This window comes from Pygoscelis adeliae, unplaced genomic scaffold (assembly GCF_000699105.1).
Source record: "Pygoscelis adeliae isolate BGI_AS28 unplaced genomic scaffold, ASM69910v1 Scaffold75, whole genome shotgun sequence".
Taxonomy (NCBI): Eukaryota; Metazoa; Chordata; class Aves; order Sphenisciformes; family Spheniscidae; genus Pygoscelis; species Pygoscelis adeliae.
In genome coordinates this window covers 4914054-4930554 of record NW_008824772.1, presented here as the reverse complement: position 1 = coordinate 4930554, position 16501 = coordinate 4914054, and the positions used below count along the sequence as shown (strand labels likewise).

Genomic DNA, 16501 nt, shown 5'->3' with positions numbered 1-16501 from the left:
TGTACAAAGACAGCCTTTTTCTTTCCCTTTTTTTATTTCCTCCCTCCCCCGGTACCTTTTCAAGTACTAATGGGGAGATAAGTTTCAAACTTGGTTTAGATTAACTAGAAATGGAGGGCTTTAAATCTCAAGTACTTACAAGGTGTGACCAAGTGGAAATGCAGCTTTTGTTCAGCTTAAGCTCCTTCGAAACCCGAGCAGAAGGATGAGCCAGTTCATGTTTTTCTTGCACTTTCTGGGATAATATTCATCCAGAGATCTCAAGCTGAGAGAGATAAGGAGTTCAGGCGAGAATATCTGCTGTGCCTCCTGAGAGAGGGGTAAAGAGAGCACGGCCCCAGGGCTTGGAGGAGGAGAGCATGGTCTGCGGGTCTTGTTCATGGTCCTGAGCAGGGATAGTTCATGGCAGATCCCTTCAGGGTTGATTGATGAGGTTCTCCATCTTGCTCAGGGCTCGTCCCCTCATTTGCACCCCAGGCTCGGGGTGGACAAGAGGCAGAGGTGCATGGGGACACGGCCCTGTACAGGCAGTTGGGGTCGGGGAATTCGGTTGTTGGCCATGGTTGCTCAACAAGGATGTGGTGGAGAGGAAGGTCTTGCACCAGAAGGTGCCATGTGCGTGGGACTCAGCTCCTTCCTTCTGCAGGTGTGGGGTGGGAAGGGACATTTGCTAACTGGAACGGGGAAGAACGGGTGAAAGGTGAGGAGATTAGCGGCGGTGGTGGAAGGGGAGTCCCTCCTGTGCAGTCAGCTCTGATTTCTCTGAAATGAAAGCTGCTTTCCTCCCTTTCTTACAGTGTTACTTGCTGTGGCATGAAATACTCAGCCTCCATTCAGCCCATAACAAAATCCTCCTTTCCCGTGCAGTGATGGGATGAAGCTGGACTTGTTCGCTTGTCTGTCAAAGTCATTTCCTTTTAATAAATGCCTATAAATCCTGAACTTCCCAGCAGTCCTCCAGCCCACCGAGCAGCGAGCATGCTGCCCTTTCTGTGTCTCCAGCCCCAGGAGGAGCAAAGCAAAAACCTCTGCAATCCTGCTACCTTCTGAGTTGTTTTCTTTAAGCAATTTGGCAAAGGATGAGTAGAAAAAGCCTATCGGTCTATCAGGCTCCGATTAAGCACGGCTCAGGTTTGTGCTGCTGGACCCAGGACAATAGCTAAAGCCCGATGCCTTTTAAGGAGCCCCAAAGACAATGAATGTCACCGCTGGAAATATGTGTGGATTGAGTTTCTATTTATAAAGAAGCAAGTGGCTCTGGAGCTAAGAGGAGCTGTATTTACCGAAGGGAACCAAAGTGGTTTTTTGGATGGCCGTGGCTCAGCGGGTGCACCAAGGCAGGGGGAATAATGTGGGTGCGACGAGGGCAGGGCATGGAGAAGGCTCGTTGGTTGACTGAGGACATAGCCATGAGCTATAAAAGATGGGGAATCAGGCATGGGAGAGGGCAAAAAAAGGGCACCTCATTTTGTTAGTTAATAGCTGCTTCTCTTCATCAGAATTTCTTGCGTTTTGTCCCAGGACTCGTGGTCTGGCTCCTGTTTCGAGGCGGACCCGGTGCATGTCTGCACCCATGCGGAGGGTGGAGAGGATCTTAATGGAGCGGTGTCAGGTTGAAAATCGCGTCTTTGTGTGACCCATTTGATTTTTTTCTTATGTATATATATTAAAAATCTGCAAGTGATGAGTCAGTAAAACGTTGTTGGTGTTTCCTGTGAAGTAGCTGAGGTCAGTATTTTCTTTCTGTGTTATTTTTCCTTAGTTGCCATGGTAATGATTTCAGAAGGGTTTTATTCTGCAGCCATTTGAATGGGTTAGAAGTTTTCATGGTCTTCTGGATCCGCTCGCAGAAGCAGAGCCCTCGGGATCAGGAGGGATCTGCCTCCTGGCCGGTCACCCCATCCCTCCCTCTGTGCTGTGGCGAGACAGAGTGTTTTTTCTATTTTATTTTATTGTTAGCAAGATAGAGAGGAAAGCCCTTGGGGTGCTTCTGCTCTTTTGTGCTGACATCCCCAGGGGCAGGGGCAAGGGCTGGGCAAGACCAGGCTTGGCCGCAGCCTGGAGCAAGGGGGAAATGGGGATGGACGGATCCATGCCAGACGCGCCCATGGCGCTGGGTGCAGGTCTGATGATGATGAAGAGCCTGTGCCATGCCTGTGCTTTATATGGGTCATGGCTGGAGGAAGGCAGGAGTAGAAGCCTTGTAAGCTCTGTGCACCGTCTGCCAGGGCACTTGGTTGCACTTCATGGCGCAGCAGGGCTTGTCTTTCAGGAATTGGGGAACACAGCCCCCGGGGATTGCGCTTTTAATCACCCCAGCCCCTGTCCTCACCTTTTTCCCCACTCATTGCCTGCAGCCTCGCTCGCTCAGCAGACACCTTGGAGCCCTGGGCACAGGAAGGAGTAGTGTGTGCCACTGTCTTGTGTCCAGGTGGAAATGGAGCACGGCCCTTCTGCCATCGGAAACCTCACTCGTGAGCTTCTACTCAGTTTAAAAAAAGAAAAAAAAAATTAAAGAAATGCGTTACAGCCTATTTCTGAATGCTGAAAAAGGGCGAAGTGCTGGTCCAGCTCTGAGATACCCCTCGAGGCAACATTTAGTACGTGGGGGCATCTTCCCTTGCCCCCTCCTGTCCCCCACGGCAGTGCCCTGCTTGGTGCCAGGCAGCCCTGCCTGAAACCTCCAGGCAGGGTGCAGAGAGCATCCCCTCCTTGCCGCCACGGTGTGCACCCTGCCAGGCAGGGTTACGTCTGGGCCGGTGCCCGTGGCTCGCCGCCTCCTCCCTGCCGCCTTCGTTCGCTGCGTGGTGTTTATGAGAGATGCTGCGCTGTCTGCTCCTATTTTATGTGCTGCCAGAGCTTGTCAATGTGCTGTTTGGTACATCAACAAATCGACACTACACAAACAGAGAGCTAACAGGGGATGATTTATCCAGGACACCACATCTGTGTGTCCAGCAAGGCGAGGTGTCCTGGAAACAAAATTCAGTATTTACCGAATGGAAGAGCCTGGTGTTTTGTGCTACAGCTGAATCGTGCTTGTATCTCGGTCTTTCTGGGTGTTGCTCATTTAATCATAGGATGCTTTCCTTTTAATTAGTCACTGCTGATGATGATGAGAGAATTAGCACACTCTTCTCTTAATGGAGAAGCTGAGGCTGTGGCAGACGTGCTGTAATCGGGGCGGTAGACAGGAGGCTTTGTACTGCAAAGAAACACCAGGGTCTGCACCTCAGGCTCTACTTCCCTGCAAAATGCCCTTTCCAGGGGGGTTCCTGGAGGGGTTTGTTTTCCAGATGTATCCTTTAGTCAAAGGACTGATGCCACCTTCCTCAGCTGCCATGTTGTGGCCCTCAGAGGGGAAAGCTGCTTGATTTTACCGGCTCTTTTCATCCATGCCTGGCGAGGACTCGTGGAGCTGGTTGTGTGCCAGGAGTCAGTGACTTTCCCAGGTGCATTATGTCTAGAGCTAGTCAATATAGTTTTGATTAGATGGTTAGTGTCAGAAAATGGCAGCTTATCAAACTTGAAGCTGTTCGTGGGAGGGGAGCGGTTTCAGTGAACTGGCTTCAAAGAAAAAAATTTATTGAAATACATTGTCTGAGATATTTGAAACGTCCATTTGAACAGTTGGGGAACAAAAAGTTCCATGTTCTTCTTCAAGCTGACTTTTATTTATGTTTTTTAATTTCAGTTGATTTACAGTACAGAGCAAATGGATAAGGGAATAGGGACTGAAATGGAGGGGAGAGCTTTCAAAATTTTGGGCACAAAGTGTTTCAATTCGCCAATTCTGAAACTGCATTCCTGTTTGGAATGGGATGACAATTTCAGTTCCCACAGGAGAGAAAAGCCACTTTCCTGCTGTATTGTAATGATGTCTAAGGAAAGAAGTCTCAGACGTGTTTCTGATTTCTCTAGAGCAGAAGCATCTTATAAACAGTCTTATTATCTGTACGCATCTATGGCTGCATGGAAATCCCGTAGCTGGCATTCTCAGAAGTGTTTGAATCCCCACCGCCTGGCTGTGATCCCCTTGGGCAGGATCACGATCTCAGCCCACCTCTGTTTTTATAAATAATTCCTGGCAGTGCTTGTGGCAGGGGTCCAGGCCCCCACGGATGGGCTGCAGCGACGTGTCCCTTGAAAGGGATGCGGAGCTGTTGCAGGGGGCCCATGAGCTGCCCTGGAGGGACCCCCCGAGTGGGACCGAGGGGCTTGGGGGAGGGCGCTCCACAGCTGGCTGCAGAAATCCTCCGAGTAATTCTCATCGCCCCGTCTCAACTGTTTAGGGATGTGTTGTTTCCCGAAGCAAAATAACTCCTTGATTTCAGCCGGGTCTGGCTGCGGTGTGCTTCCAGCAGATGCTCGCCTCGCCCTCCCCTGGCAGAGTTCCAGGCTGCCCTGGAGACCCTTCTCTTCTCCTGGCCGGGTGAAAGGGAAGTTTTCCCTTCCTCTTTCAACCCATTTTGGCCATTAATCTTAGATTTTTGGATATTAATTCTCACCTCTGGTTCAGGAGATCCCACTCTTCATTTTTATTATGGGCGCCCAATGTCTCAGATATTAAAAACCGTTTCCTGCGAGGGAAGTAGAAAAGAGTGTGTGGAGGAGGAGTGGGGGGCCAGGCGGCTTTTTCAGTGTGAAGTAGGGGGCGATGGATGGATGGATCTGGTGCTGCTGCGGGTGCTGAGCATCACCTCGCTGCACAGGCTGACCCATAGTCCTCCCGCGCTGGTGCCAGGGGTATTTGGGGCTCTCGTGAGCCGGGTGGGCTGGGAGGGATGTTTCGTGGGCTGGGGGGGGTGTGATCATGGCCATTCTGGTGGGTGCTGGGGGTCCTGGGAGAGTTGCAACATCAGCACTGCTCCCCCCGTGGCTCCCCACGTCATCCAGCTGTGCCCTGCCAGCGCCTCCCATCCAGATGTATACATCCCAATAACATCTCCAACCAGAAGGTGCTCGCGAAGTGCAAAGTTTCATTAATCCACGCTATTAACACGACATCCCTGCTGGGGCTGCTTGGGTTTTCCATGTCAGCCCCCGCGGGGAAGGGATGCCGCAGCTGTGGGAGATGCTGGGCGCTGCTCATGCATCGAGGGACTTAACTGGGTTGCGCCTGCGGGGAGGGTTAGATTTGGCAGCGCGGTTGCAGAGGGTGGAAATCAGCCTTCGGGACCCGGGTTAGTGGCGCTGATGGATGAGAAGGAAAGCTTCCAAGAATGCATTTTCTTTCCAGCAGTATCGCTGCGATAATGATAACAGCACAGCCTGCCTCGGTGCTGGGGCACTCATGAATGAGTTGGCATTTTTTTTGTGACTAATGTAGACTTTCAGCTATTTGAAATTGTCCTGAGGTGCAGCTTGACATATAAGTTCTCGGCCTATTTATTACTTTGTGTCTGAGTGTTCCCATAGGTGTATGATTTTAAACCAGGGCTGTGTTTAATATCGAGAGCTGGAGCATTTGTATTTCAGCTCTAGATCAGTGAGGAGGTGATTTGGGCTGCGTGTCTGGTGTGTTTGGCAAACTCCAGCCAAGGGATCCGCTCCTCAGCGAGGATGTTTGAGGTATAGGAAGTATTAGACACCCCCCCTTTTTTTTTTTTTTTTTACTTTTTATTTTCAATGCTGCCGTTTCCCCCTTTGCTATCCCGTGACCATTGCTGTGTCATCACAAGCTCCCACTAGTATCAGTGCAAGTCCTCAGGGATTACACTGTTGCGCTGAGATAACGTCAGACCAATTTGGGTCCCCCATCTACCATCGTACTGGGTTGGAGAAACTTGAGCTGCAAGGGCTCAGCCAGCTGTGCCTGGAGACTTCAACCCTGAGAAAGAAAGGGTTGAATGCCCACATGGATTTATCTGTTTATTTGCCTGGGTATATCTGTGGAGCCTTTGGTTGCTGCAGTTTCTTGGGACTGAAACACAGTCGATCAAGCGTTGACCCTGCCCCTGAGCCATCCCTTCTCCCGGCTCCCTTGGGGTTGGGTTGGGGTTGGGTCACCTCACGTCAAACCCTACAGCTTGTGCCGCAGCATGTGCCATGGCATGGCAGCTCCTGGCCCGTTGTAGGAAGTTTTTGGCTAGCCATGAAGGTGTTACATGTAAGTGGTGGGAGCAGTCAACAGCACGCGTTGCACGTTAGCTTCTGCTCATGGTGTAGCTGCCGTGAACCTGCACATCTGGCCGTAACCCACCATGATGTTCAGGCATCTAAAGCTGCGGGTGGTTACGCGTGGGGATTTAGGAAAGTATCTGAGTGAGTTAAGTGCCAAACTACCCCTAAGAGGAATCCAGCACCCAGTGCGCGTAAGGTGTTTTGTGAACTGTACCCCACGGGGCACCTCAGCGTTGCCGACGTGACCCTGTGGACATCTGCCAGCAGGACGCTGTCTCTTGATTTTAATGAAGCCTTTAAGTAGAAACATGCCGTTGTGGCTGTGTGTTGGGGTTAAATGGGGAGAAGGGATCTGGTACTGCAGATTCTGCTCCTGTCTTTGCCACTGACTGATCCTAAACAGACTACGCCACCGGTTTTTGTCTTCTGCCATATGTTTTCCAATAATGCCTGCCCACCCGCTGGGGAAAGCGCAGCGCTGGGTATCTGCAGGCATTGTTGGGAACCCTCTGTGAAATATGCTAGAAAAACATGAAAGGTATTAATTTAAGACTAAGATTATGGGAAGTCTGTTTGTTAGGTTTTTTTGGTAATCTAAAAATAGAGCTACGAGTCTGAATTGCCAGGATCAGGCCCTTCCTCAGTCGCAGTATTCGGGGCTTCCTGATAATGAGGTTCTTTTGAACCATTGCAGTTATAGCACCTCAAATCTCTGCATTTGAAAATCATAGCTTAAATCTTTTGATGAGATACGAAATAAAAAGACAGGCCCTAAAAGGATATTTACATGAGAAAACGGCCCGACTCTCCCTTCTGCATAAGGAGAATTGGGTCGGAGGATGAGAAAGCGTTAAGGCTCAGTACACGCCACTTCTACATAAACCTCCTGAGGTGGTACTAAAGCTGCGATTAACGTGAAGTCCATGTCTGGATTTACCTGCTCAATTTACAACGGGTGTATAAACCTTAAATACTCCGATAGCATTTTTCTTCTCTCTCCCGGGCTTTGAGCGAGCTATTACCATTTGCTCGCTACACCATTAGCATCGGTAGTCCCGCACTTGTGGCATTGGGGCTTGTATTTCCAGGTGTAGTTTTGGATACGGCTAACAAATGGAGCTGTGCTGCTTACCGTGTCCCTTTCCTCCTCCTCTTTCCCCAGCCGGAGGAGCTTACCAACGCCCTGGAGATCAGCAACATAGTCTTCACAAGCCTCTTTGCCCTGGAGATGCTGTTGAAAGTCCTCGTTTATGGTCCTTTTGGCTACATTAAGAATCCATACAACATCTTTGATGGGATCATCGTGGTGATTAGGTACAAACCTAGAGCTTGCTTTATGCATGTTTCTCCTCATTTGGCTGTTTAATTAAACAGAAAGTAATGGAGAGTGGGCATAAATACTTTCCTATGACGCTTTATACTTCTCTGCTGTAAATTAATGCACTTAGACACGATTGCTTATACATATCTTGGGGTTATTTTATGGTCATTTTAGAGAGAGGCCCAAGCAGAAAGCCCTCAGTCCCTAAGTCCTGGGAAAGTCTAGGATCCAAATGGTACAACCAGTGCCCGATTAAGCAGCTGTCTGGTTTTTTGGCATGTGCAAAGGCTGTAATTGCCCCTGCAGCTGCAGCCACTGATTTGCAGGCGTGTTTTTGACACTCTAGTGGGGCTCTGCTCTTTGCAAGCCTGGATGGAGTCCAGCTCACTGGGGGCATTGGCAGTGCATCTCTGCCCACTTTCCATCCCTCTTCTCTCTGAATTTCACCCTCCCTTTGCTTCCTCTCCTCCATGCCTTTGCGTTAGGCTTTGTCTTCTCATCCTGCAATGACCTTTTTTTATCCCTCAGTGTGTGGGAGATAGTGGGCCAGCAAGGTGGGGGGCTCTCGGTCCTGCGGACCTTTCGGCTCATGCGAGTTTTGAAGCTGGTCCGCTTCATGCCAGCCCTCCAGCGCCAGCTCGTGGTCCTCATGAAGACCATGGACAACGTGGCTACGTTCTGCATGTTGCTGATGCTCTTCATCTTCATCTTCAGGTGAGCACTTCCGATTCCCAGTCCTGAGGTTGCTCTGGGTTTTTCAGGTGGGATCCCGTGGCGAGGTGAGGAGATGTAAGAGTCCATACCAGGGCATGGCTGAGCTGAACAGTCCCAGAAACAGCATCGCTGGCCAGAGCTGGCGATGGCTTGCTGCCCTGACTAAATTCTCTCAACTCTGGCCAAACGAGACATCTGTCTTTGCAAGATGACTTACAAGGAAAATCTTTCAGCTGGATGATTCCTTGACATCACCCCAAGACAGCGGTCCCATTACTTACTAACAGAAAGCCTGATGCTAAAAATATTGCCAAGGAAAGGGTGATGTTCCTAAAATAAAGTCAGCCGTGGTGGTGCTTGTGCTCTTGCATGGCCTCTTCTGAGAAGGGAGGTTCTGCAGTGGAAATGTTAGAAATAGGGTTGGCGTAGCCCCGAATTTTTTGATTTTGGTCTAGAATTTGAGAAGAGCCTGTCTCCTTGTAACAGCCAACTCTGGTGTTCCAGCAATCCAGGCACTGGGAAGGCCGAAAAAAGCCCGTCTCTTCCATGGAATAATGTCCCTTCTCCCAGCAAGATGTTTTACTCCAAAGCCACCGTTTGCAGCCATTTACAGTAGAGCTGTAAATAATTTGATTATTCAGGTTACTGGCCAAGAGCAGGGGAAAACAAATTATTATTTTAGTATCAATCTTAAATGAAAGGTATTCTGTTTTCCTGTCAAAATTGAAAAAGCTGTTTTGAGTCCCCCAAAATGTCTCATTCAGGTATTTCACAGAAACCCTTTCTGTCTTCCTAATTCAAATTAAGCATGTTTTGCTAAAAATGTGTCATTGCAAAGCAGAAAGTCAAAACATTTTCTTCCAACATTTTCTAAAAAAAATGTTTTGACTTGAAAAAAAACCAAAAACAAAGCAGAGGAAAAAGAAGGAGCAGGCATACTTTTTGCCTGAAACTGTTTGACAGATTTGACCCAAATTCACAACTGGTTTGCATGATCTCGAGGCGTGTTTTTCAGTGAACGGATGATTCATCTTTAAAAAAAAAACCAACCAAAAAACTGCCTAGGTGAAATCAGGAGACACAGTCAGTCCTGCTGTGCGATAATTAGTTTTTAATAGGAGACCGATGTCGTCTCCTGTTGAACCCCTGCTTTCCCTCCCATGCAGCATCCTGGGGATGCACCTCTTTGGCTGCAAGTTTGCTTCGGAGCGAGACGGCGACACGCTGCCCGACAGGAAGAACTTTGACTCCTTGCTCTGGGCCATCGTCACTGTTTTCCAGGTACAAAATGGAAAACGCCACAACTCGTGTGCATTTTGGGGGCTGCAGGGGCTGGGGTTGTTTGTCAAAGCATCTGACAGAGCTTAGTGAAGCTCCTTGCCGTGGACGGGAGAGGACCCAAAACCACAAGTGCAGGAACACAGGCGTTTTCAGACTGTTGTCCAGAATAAATCAGAAAGCTAATGAGGAGGGGCTGCCAAGGTAGGAGGCGCTTGCATTTGCAGGGTATGGGCCGGGTGGGTGAAAGTAAGTGTAGAGGGTGGAGATGGAGAGGAAGAGATCAAGACCATTTGCGGCGATATCTTGACAAAGAACAGAATCTGGTTTAAGCCCATGATTGATATTTGCAGCTTTTTGTTCTAGCAGCTCTGAGCTCTGTAACTGCTGGATCTGTGAAGGACTTCTAGCTGTTCTGGCCGACCAAAGGAAAGGTCCGACCCATGCGATGTTGCACTCCCTTACGGCTGAACGCGTCCCTTGGTGCGGCTGGGAGTTGGGGCAGTTTGGGCAGGGTCCTTACTGGTAGCATGGGAGTCACGGTCGCTTTGGTCCTGTCTCTTCTCTGGCTCAGAAGGCGGCTTGGGCCGGATTTATCCTCCTGTGGTTATAGCTACAGTGGATACCCCAAAAGTGGGATGCTCATTTGGCCCATCCAGAGCACAGATACCCAGCCAGACTCGGGCAAAATGGCGCACAATCCTTCAGTATGTCCATTTTCCTGATACCCTTCCTCTGCAGATTTTGACCCAGGAAGACTGGAACAAGGTCCTCTACAATGGCATGGCATCGACCTCCTCCTGGGCTGCTCTTTACTTCATCGCTCTCATGACGTTTGGGAATTACGTTCTGTTTAACCTGCTGGTGGCCATCCTGGTAGAGGGTTTCCAGACAGAGGTAATGTCCTCACGCTTGTGCCTTTGCTTTCTTTTAAAGTTTCAGGACCTCCAGATCCTGGAATTTGATTTCTGAGATGGACAGCAATACATTTACAAGAGTGGTGCATGAAAAAAGTGGGAGAAAATATTAGGTGTTCGTTCTTTTTTTTTTCCTTTTTCTTAGCCACAGTGCAATTTAATACAGCAAGCCCTCTAAATGAAGGGCTTAAATGAAAAGCATTGTTAGCATTAATGCAGGAGTGGGAATTCAGCAGTCAGTCAGGCACCGCGGATGGGATCGCTGCTCTGACAGTGTCTTTGAAACAGTTATCACCGTGTTTGTCACCCAGACTGAAAGCCCCTCCAGAAAACTTACTCAGGCTGGTAAGAGATTAGTGACATGATTATCTTTTTTGATGGTGTGTGTTCGTGGAGCTCTTCCTGCACCCAGCCCTGCAATGCTCTGCACATTTTAAAGTACATGATTTCTGGTCTCTGCCGGCTGCTTCCTTGGGCTGGGAACCTCCACGAGACATCCCGGATCGCTGGAGGCTGCCGTGGAAGGGCAGGGGGGGCACTTAGGTTTGAACTGAACCTTTTTGTTCACCCTACTGCCTTCCCAACTGTCCAGCTCAGAGTGAGTGAGCATGTCACCTAGTCCCCAGAGGGGGGGACCTGCGATGCCCACCAGCTCTCTGCAAAAATTGTCTGGCTGTCCAAGAACATCAGTAAGGGGAGGGGACCTTTACACCCTGCCCAGGGGGTTGGAGAGGTAAATATAACCTAAAACTGCTCACTGGGGTCTGTTTGTATAGGGTGTGCTTTTACACACTATCTCTGATTTTTATAAGCATTCTGGGGTGACTAAATATTATTTAAGATTAATTGCTTGTGTATCATAATATCCTACCACCCTATGAATAGCTATGCACAGAGCCATTTTTATTACTATTTTTGGAGCACAGTTTAGAGTTAAATTAATGGAGTCGTACCAGGAGATAGCAAGATGAGATTTTTTTTATTTTTTGTATCGTCTCTCTCCATGTTGGTGCTTTTTAATTGTTATTGTTGTAGCTGTTTCTGTCTGTAAATCCCCCCCGCCATTCAGCTGAAGGGATGGTCACTGCCAGGTTCTCCCGAATAGCACAGTGTTCCCTTGCCCGAGCTAGAAGAGGTAAAAAGCTCCTTGTCTGCTTGTGATGACGGCTTCGAAACCGAACCTTTGTTCAGTCTAGCAAATTGATTCTCTGAAGGTCAACAAAGTGGGAGATCACCTGCTGCACCCGCTTCTTAGAGAAAAGGATGCAGCCTTTAAATGCAGCAGCCCCTTTTCCAACCCCTGGTCCTCGAGGGAGGCTGATACCCCTGGTCCTTGGCTCAGCCTGGTTTTTCATGCTAGAGCATCCTCGTGCTCGCCCGCCGGCGTGTTCCCGCTCCCCCACACCCAGCCGCCGTGCGCCTGTTTCCCTGGGCAGCAATTTATCCCATGCTCTCTTTGCGGCCAGCTGGTACCATGGCACAGCTCCCTGTAAATTCATGCCCAGGCTTAATGCGCCGTGATTTTATTCCAGTAACCATGTCCTTGAGGGTACGTCTTCCCTGGAGTCAGGGGAACCGCCTGCAGCCACCCCCCAAATTTGCTTTTGGATGGTTTTTGCATCAGGGCTGCTACAACGCCTGCCCCTGCATTTCTCCTCTGCTGGGGCAGCACCGGGCTGGTCTGAGCCAGCTCCAGGATTTCTGTGTAAGCTGCAAATGTGCTTTAAGTGCAGCGTAAATCAGGGAGTAAATTCTGATTCAGGAAAGCACTGAGACAGCCTGAAGCCAGTGATGCTCGCGCCTGTATTGAGAGGTGAGTGCAGGGACCAGGGTCCAGCGCAGCCTCCAAAGATCAAACCCTCTCTGGCCAATTCGGCCCAACCACGGCAATTTCGATGAACTCGCACCAGATTTCTATAATTTGTGACTCTGATTACAGTGCTACTTTGTATCTTGGGCTTTGATAATGGCATTTTAATAACAATATTCCTTCCACGTCCTTGTTACTCTGAGTTCTCCACGCTCCTCCAGTAAATTGCAACGGGATCAAGAGATCCCTCGGCTCAACCCAAGTTTCCCCCAGCAGACAGAGAGCAAATGTCTGCTGGAGGTCAGGAGCCAGGTCTGGCCTTGCTGGTTTATGTTTATTCAGCTTTGCTGGTGTGTAGCTTTGCAAACAGATCTCATTCTGACTTTTGCTAGCCAGCATACAAAGGATCCTCTCCGAAGCAGAATTAATAGAGAGATCATGTCTTGCTGTAAACAAACCCGTGTCCCCCTCCTGTGATTGCACTTGACCCTTCTTCTGAGTTGGTTGTTTTTTTGGGGTGGTTTGTTGTGGGTTTTTGTTTTTTTTTTCCATTCTCCTTCAGATTTCTGGGCTGAAACACAATCCCGGGGCTGCTGCCTTTATCTCCCTGGTCCTCAAGTGCCTTTCCTCAATCTGCGAGCACCTCGTTAATTTTAGTGCACGGCTTTGCAGCCCCAGTTGCTAGGCAGCAGATGTATATAAGCAGTTGAGAAACAAAAAGGACCTGTTCCAAACTTCAAATATGGAGCAATATATTTTTCAGGGTTGAGTTTCTTCCCCCCCCGGCTTTCTTTTTATTTGGTAACCTGCTTCTCTCTTGCAAGAGGCGCACGCAGGACTCTATGCAACGTGGTTATTTTTGACCGCGCGTTCTCCGGTTTAACTCGAGCCTGGCGTTGGTGCGGGGAAGGTGAGCAGGGGACTCCGTTTGATCGAGCTGCTAATTTTAAATTGCTGCCTGACCTCTTGGGTCCCTGCCCTGGGGACTTCTCTCTGAAGCAAGCAACGACTCCCCTTTGTCAGGCATAAAGCTCCTCTCCCGAGGGACTTCCTAATAATATTATCTCCAAAGAGTATTCTTCCATTGGTAATCCTCCCGGCTTTGTGCCCCCTTCTCCCCGGCCGTCCTCACTTGTGGGTTCGTCCCTTCCCCTCCTTTGTGCCCCCCTTCCTTCCCAGGACCCTCCTCCAGCACCTCCATCCTTTCCTCTGCAGGAGAACATACCTGCTCTCTGGATGTAGCATCCTTGGAGAAATACGGACTTTGACGACTTCTGGGCTTCAACCAGAGGGACCAGTCCCTTGTCCCGCCAGTAGGAATTTTGGATGGTGTTTTTCTTGCATCCCTTACCTTTTGCATTCCTGTCGGTTTCAGTGGGATTTTCCTTGTGAAGGAGAAGTGTTTCTGTGTTTTCTTTCAATGGCTTTTCCACGTCTCTCTCTGTTACAACCAAAGACTTTAAATTGTGTCCATTACATGCCTAGCAAGACACAAAGGCTGATAGGCCTTTCTTAAACCCTTCATCCCAGCCTAGAGGGGGGTGAGTTTTGCATCCCATGTAGCAACCGGAGGAAAGATCCATTGCCCTGTAGGCAAGAAATTAAGCTGGTGGGACAACCCGTGCCCTCCTGCCACAGCATGTAACCTCCCACAGCCCCACGGGACGGGACCAGGCATGGCCACGCTGCCAAAACGTGCCGAGGAGTGTTGGAAGAGCCACCCCTGAGGAAGGGGAAACACAACGAGGTGAAAAATGGCGTGTACTTTCCAAGTGGGTAGGGGAAGACTGACTTCTGCTGCTGTGAAGAGATGCTGGGGCCGCTCGTGTGGCAAAGCCCCACCGCCCGCAGACCCCTGCCGCGTTTGGGCACCCCGCTGATTTAAACGGGTGTCTCCACTAACGGGGGTGAGGAGGGATCTGAACTCATGGCAGGTTCTGGTGGCCTTCCTTAAATTAGGTATTTCGCCTGGCTGTAAGAGGACTGATATTGTGTTAATCAAACATTCATTAAAAGCCTCCATTGCTGCTTAATGAAGGCATAATAAATAAAGATCCTATTGTGCAGCTGCAAAAAAAAAAAAATTAATAATTATGTTTTCAATAATTAGCTGGTGTTTCATTAGCACAATTATCACTTAGGAGCTGAAGCAAGCTCTGTTCGAAACACTTAATTTAAAGGTAAGGCTGGTCCCTTCAAAGGGCTTCGCTCCATCTGAGATCTTCCACCCCTTCCCTGCACCCAGCGGAGTGGGTGCCCCAGCCCGGCTCTCCATCGTGGCCGCACGCTGCCCTTCTCCCCCTTCCCCTCTCCTTCGCTGCCTTTTCTCATGTGTTTTTTGATTCCCCTCTCAGTCCTGCTGTTGAAACTGTGAAAATTGAACCCCCCCTTCCCCTTCCTCCCCCCTCCCTCCCCCCGTTTCTCCTTCAGGAGATCTCCAAGCGAGAAGACGCGAGTGGGCAGTTAAGCTGTATTCAGCTGCCTGTCGACTCGTCGGGGGTATGTACAGAGCACATCCCACCGCCCGCTGTGGTTGTCTCTCTCGTGGTGCCTGGTCACACGCCGTGGTGCTGTTCTCATTGTAGTAGCTGTCGTTCTTTTGGGGGTTGTTTGGGTGTTTTGGGGTTTGTTTCTTTTTTTTCCTTTCTTTTTTGTCATCCTCATTGTTGAGTCAGCCTTGATTTTACGTCCCTTCCTTCTCTGGGGGAGCCAGGTAAATTAAGGTGGGTGCTTCGGGGCGGCTGATGTGGCTCCAGCCCTGGCTCTCACCGACCCCTTTCTGGATGCCTGCCCTGGGGAAGGCTCCCCGCGGGGCTGTCACAGCCCCTCCACAGTGTGGTCACATCCCGGGGACCTCCCTAGGGATGCGGACGGTGATGCTGATTGCTGGGCACGCCTGCCAAGCGCTCCCTCCATCACGCAGGCGGAGGAGGGTGCCCGGGAGCAAAGGGACCTGGAATCAAGCCTGTTTGTGGACACGTGTGGGGGGACCCCCGTGCTCGATAGGACGGTGGCAGCCACGCCGTGGCATGTCCCAGAAAGGCTGGCCGGGATGCTGGGATCTCCGGAGAGATGCCACGTTACAGCGCGGGTCAGGATGTGAAATGGTCCCATTCAGGTCTGAGGAAGCCGTGGATCTCCGAAGTGCAGCACACTCCAAACCTTACTCTTCTGCCAACCTCATCTTTCTCTTTACCACTCCCTTCCCTTTCTGTCCTTTCTGAGAAGTCTGGCTTCTCCTTCTGCACAAAAGCCCTTTCCCATCGTATCCCAGTGTGTCAGTCCCCTTCGGTACAGGCTAGTTTAGCCGTTGTACAGTCTGGTCCATCTTGACATACCCTCATTTCCCAAAAGGATTTTAACTCCCTGTTCTCTCATAACCCCTTTTCTATCCAGAAAGGCAAACTGGGAGTTCAAGAACAGGTAACGGGCAGCAGCCCCGGCTGCGAGATGCTTGCCTGCACTGTACTGAGTCTGGCACGTGGTGTTTCAGAGGGGATGCTTTCTGCCCTCCAGACGTGGGGTTTGGTGCTGGGGAGCGGGGTGGGAAGTCCCCACGTAGCTCTGCTTTTCCATCTCGGCACACATCTTATCGTGGACCCTAAAAGTTTCCTTTGGGCTGTTAAAGAGCACTCCAGGAATACAAAGCACGTAAAATTCTTCCCGTTATTTATTCCTTTTTAATAACCCATTAGGGAGAATGAGTAATTCCTGGCAGGCCCACTGACGGGCTGAGCTGGGAGCCTCCGCGAGGAGCGTACCTGGAGCCAGCTGGAGCCCCTGTTCATATGGAAACAGGGTTTTGACTCTAGCGAAGTTCAGGCCAGCCTGACTTTACTGCTCCCCCTTGCAAGGTGCATTCCTGACCTTCCCAGTCTGCGTCTTACAGGATGAGCTTCCCTAAATAGCACAGAAGTCCTGGGTCCTCCGGAGGGGAAGTTTTGAGCCAACACTTCACATCACACGCTCTTTTGCCTTAAAAACACGTGTCTGAGAGTGTCTAGTCTGCCTGGAAAAAGATCCCCTTAACTGTTTAGTGACCCCCTGGGGGAGTATTAGGGCTCATCCCTCCGGCGTTTTGCTTAACAAAGAGTCGCAGGGCACTGGACTTTGTGTTGGAATGCCATTTCTTCCTCCTGTCCCATGGTGGGGCCCCTCTGGGTTTTTACAATCAACAGGTACCCGAGCACCAAACCTCCGCAGCGCTGGCCAGGGCTCCTGGGGACGCAGCTTAGTCTTGGTGGGGTTTTCTGGGGCTCCTGGTCTCTCCCAGCTGAAGTGAGGGTCTGCTTGGCTTCTTTCCTCCCAGCATCCTCCCTCCCTTCCCACCCCTCCTCC

At 50.2% G+C, this 16501-nt stretch overlaps 1 protein-coding gene across 1 annotated transcript in view; it reads left to right on the top strand.

The window, feature by feature from the left end:
* CACNA1G (calcium channel, voltage-dependent, T type, alpha 1G subunit) overlaps window positions 1-16501 on the top strand; it is a 108926-nt gene that overhangs the window by 27432 nt on the left and 64993 nt on the right. Inside the window, 5 exon segments of the mRNA XM_009323737.1 lie at window positions 7286-7437; window positions 7973-8158; window positions 9325-9439; window positions 10178-10333; window positions 15560-15586. Of these exon segments, the coding sequence (XP_009322012.1) occupies window positions 7286-7437; window positions 7973-8158; window positions 9325-9439; window positions 10178-10333; window positions 15560-15586 (636 nt within the window).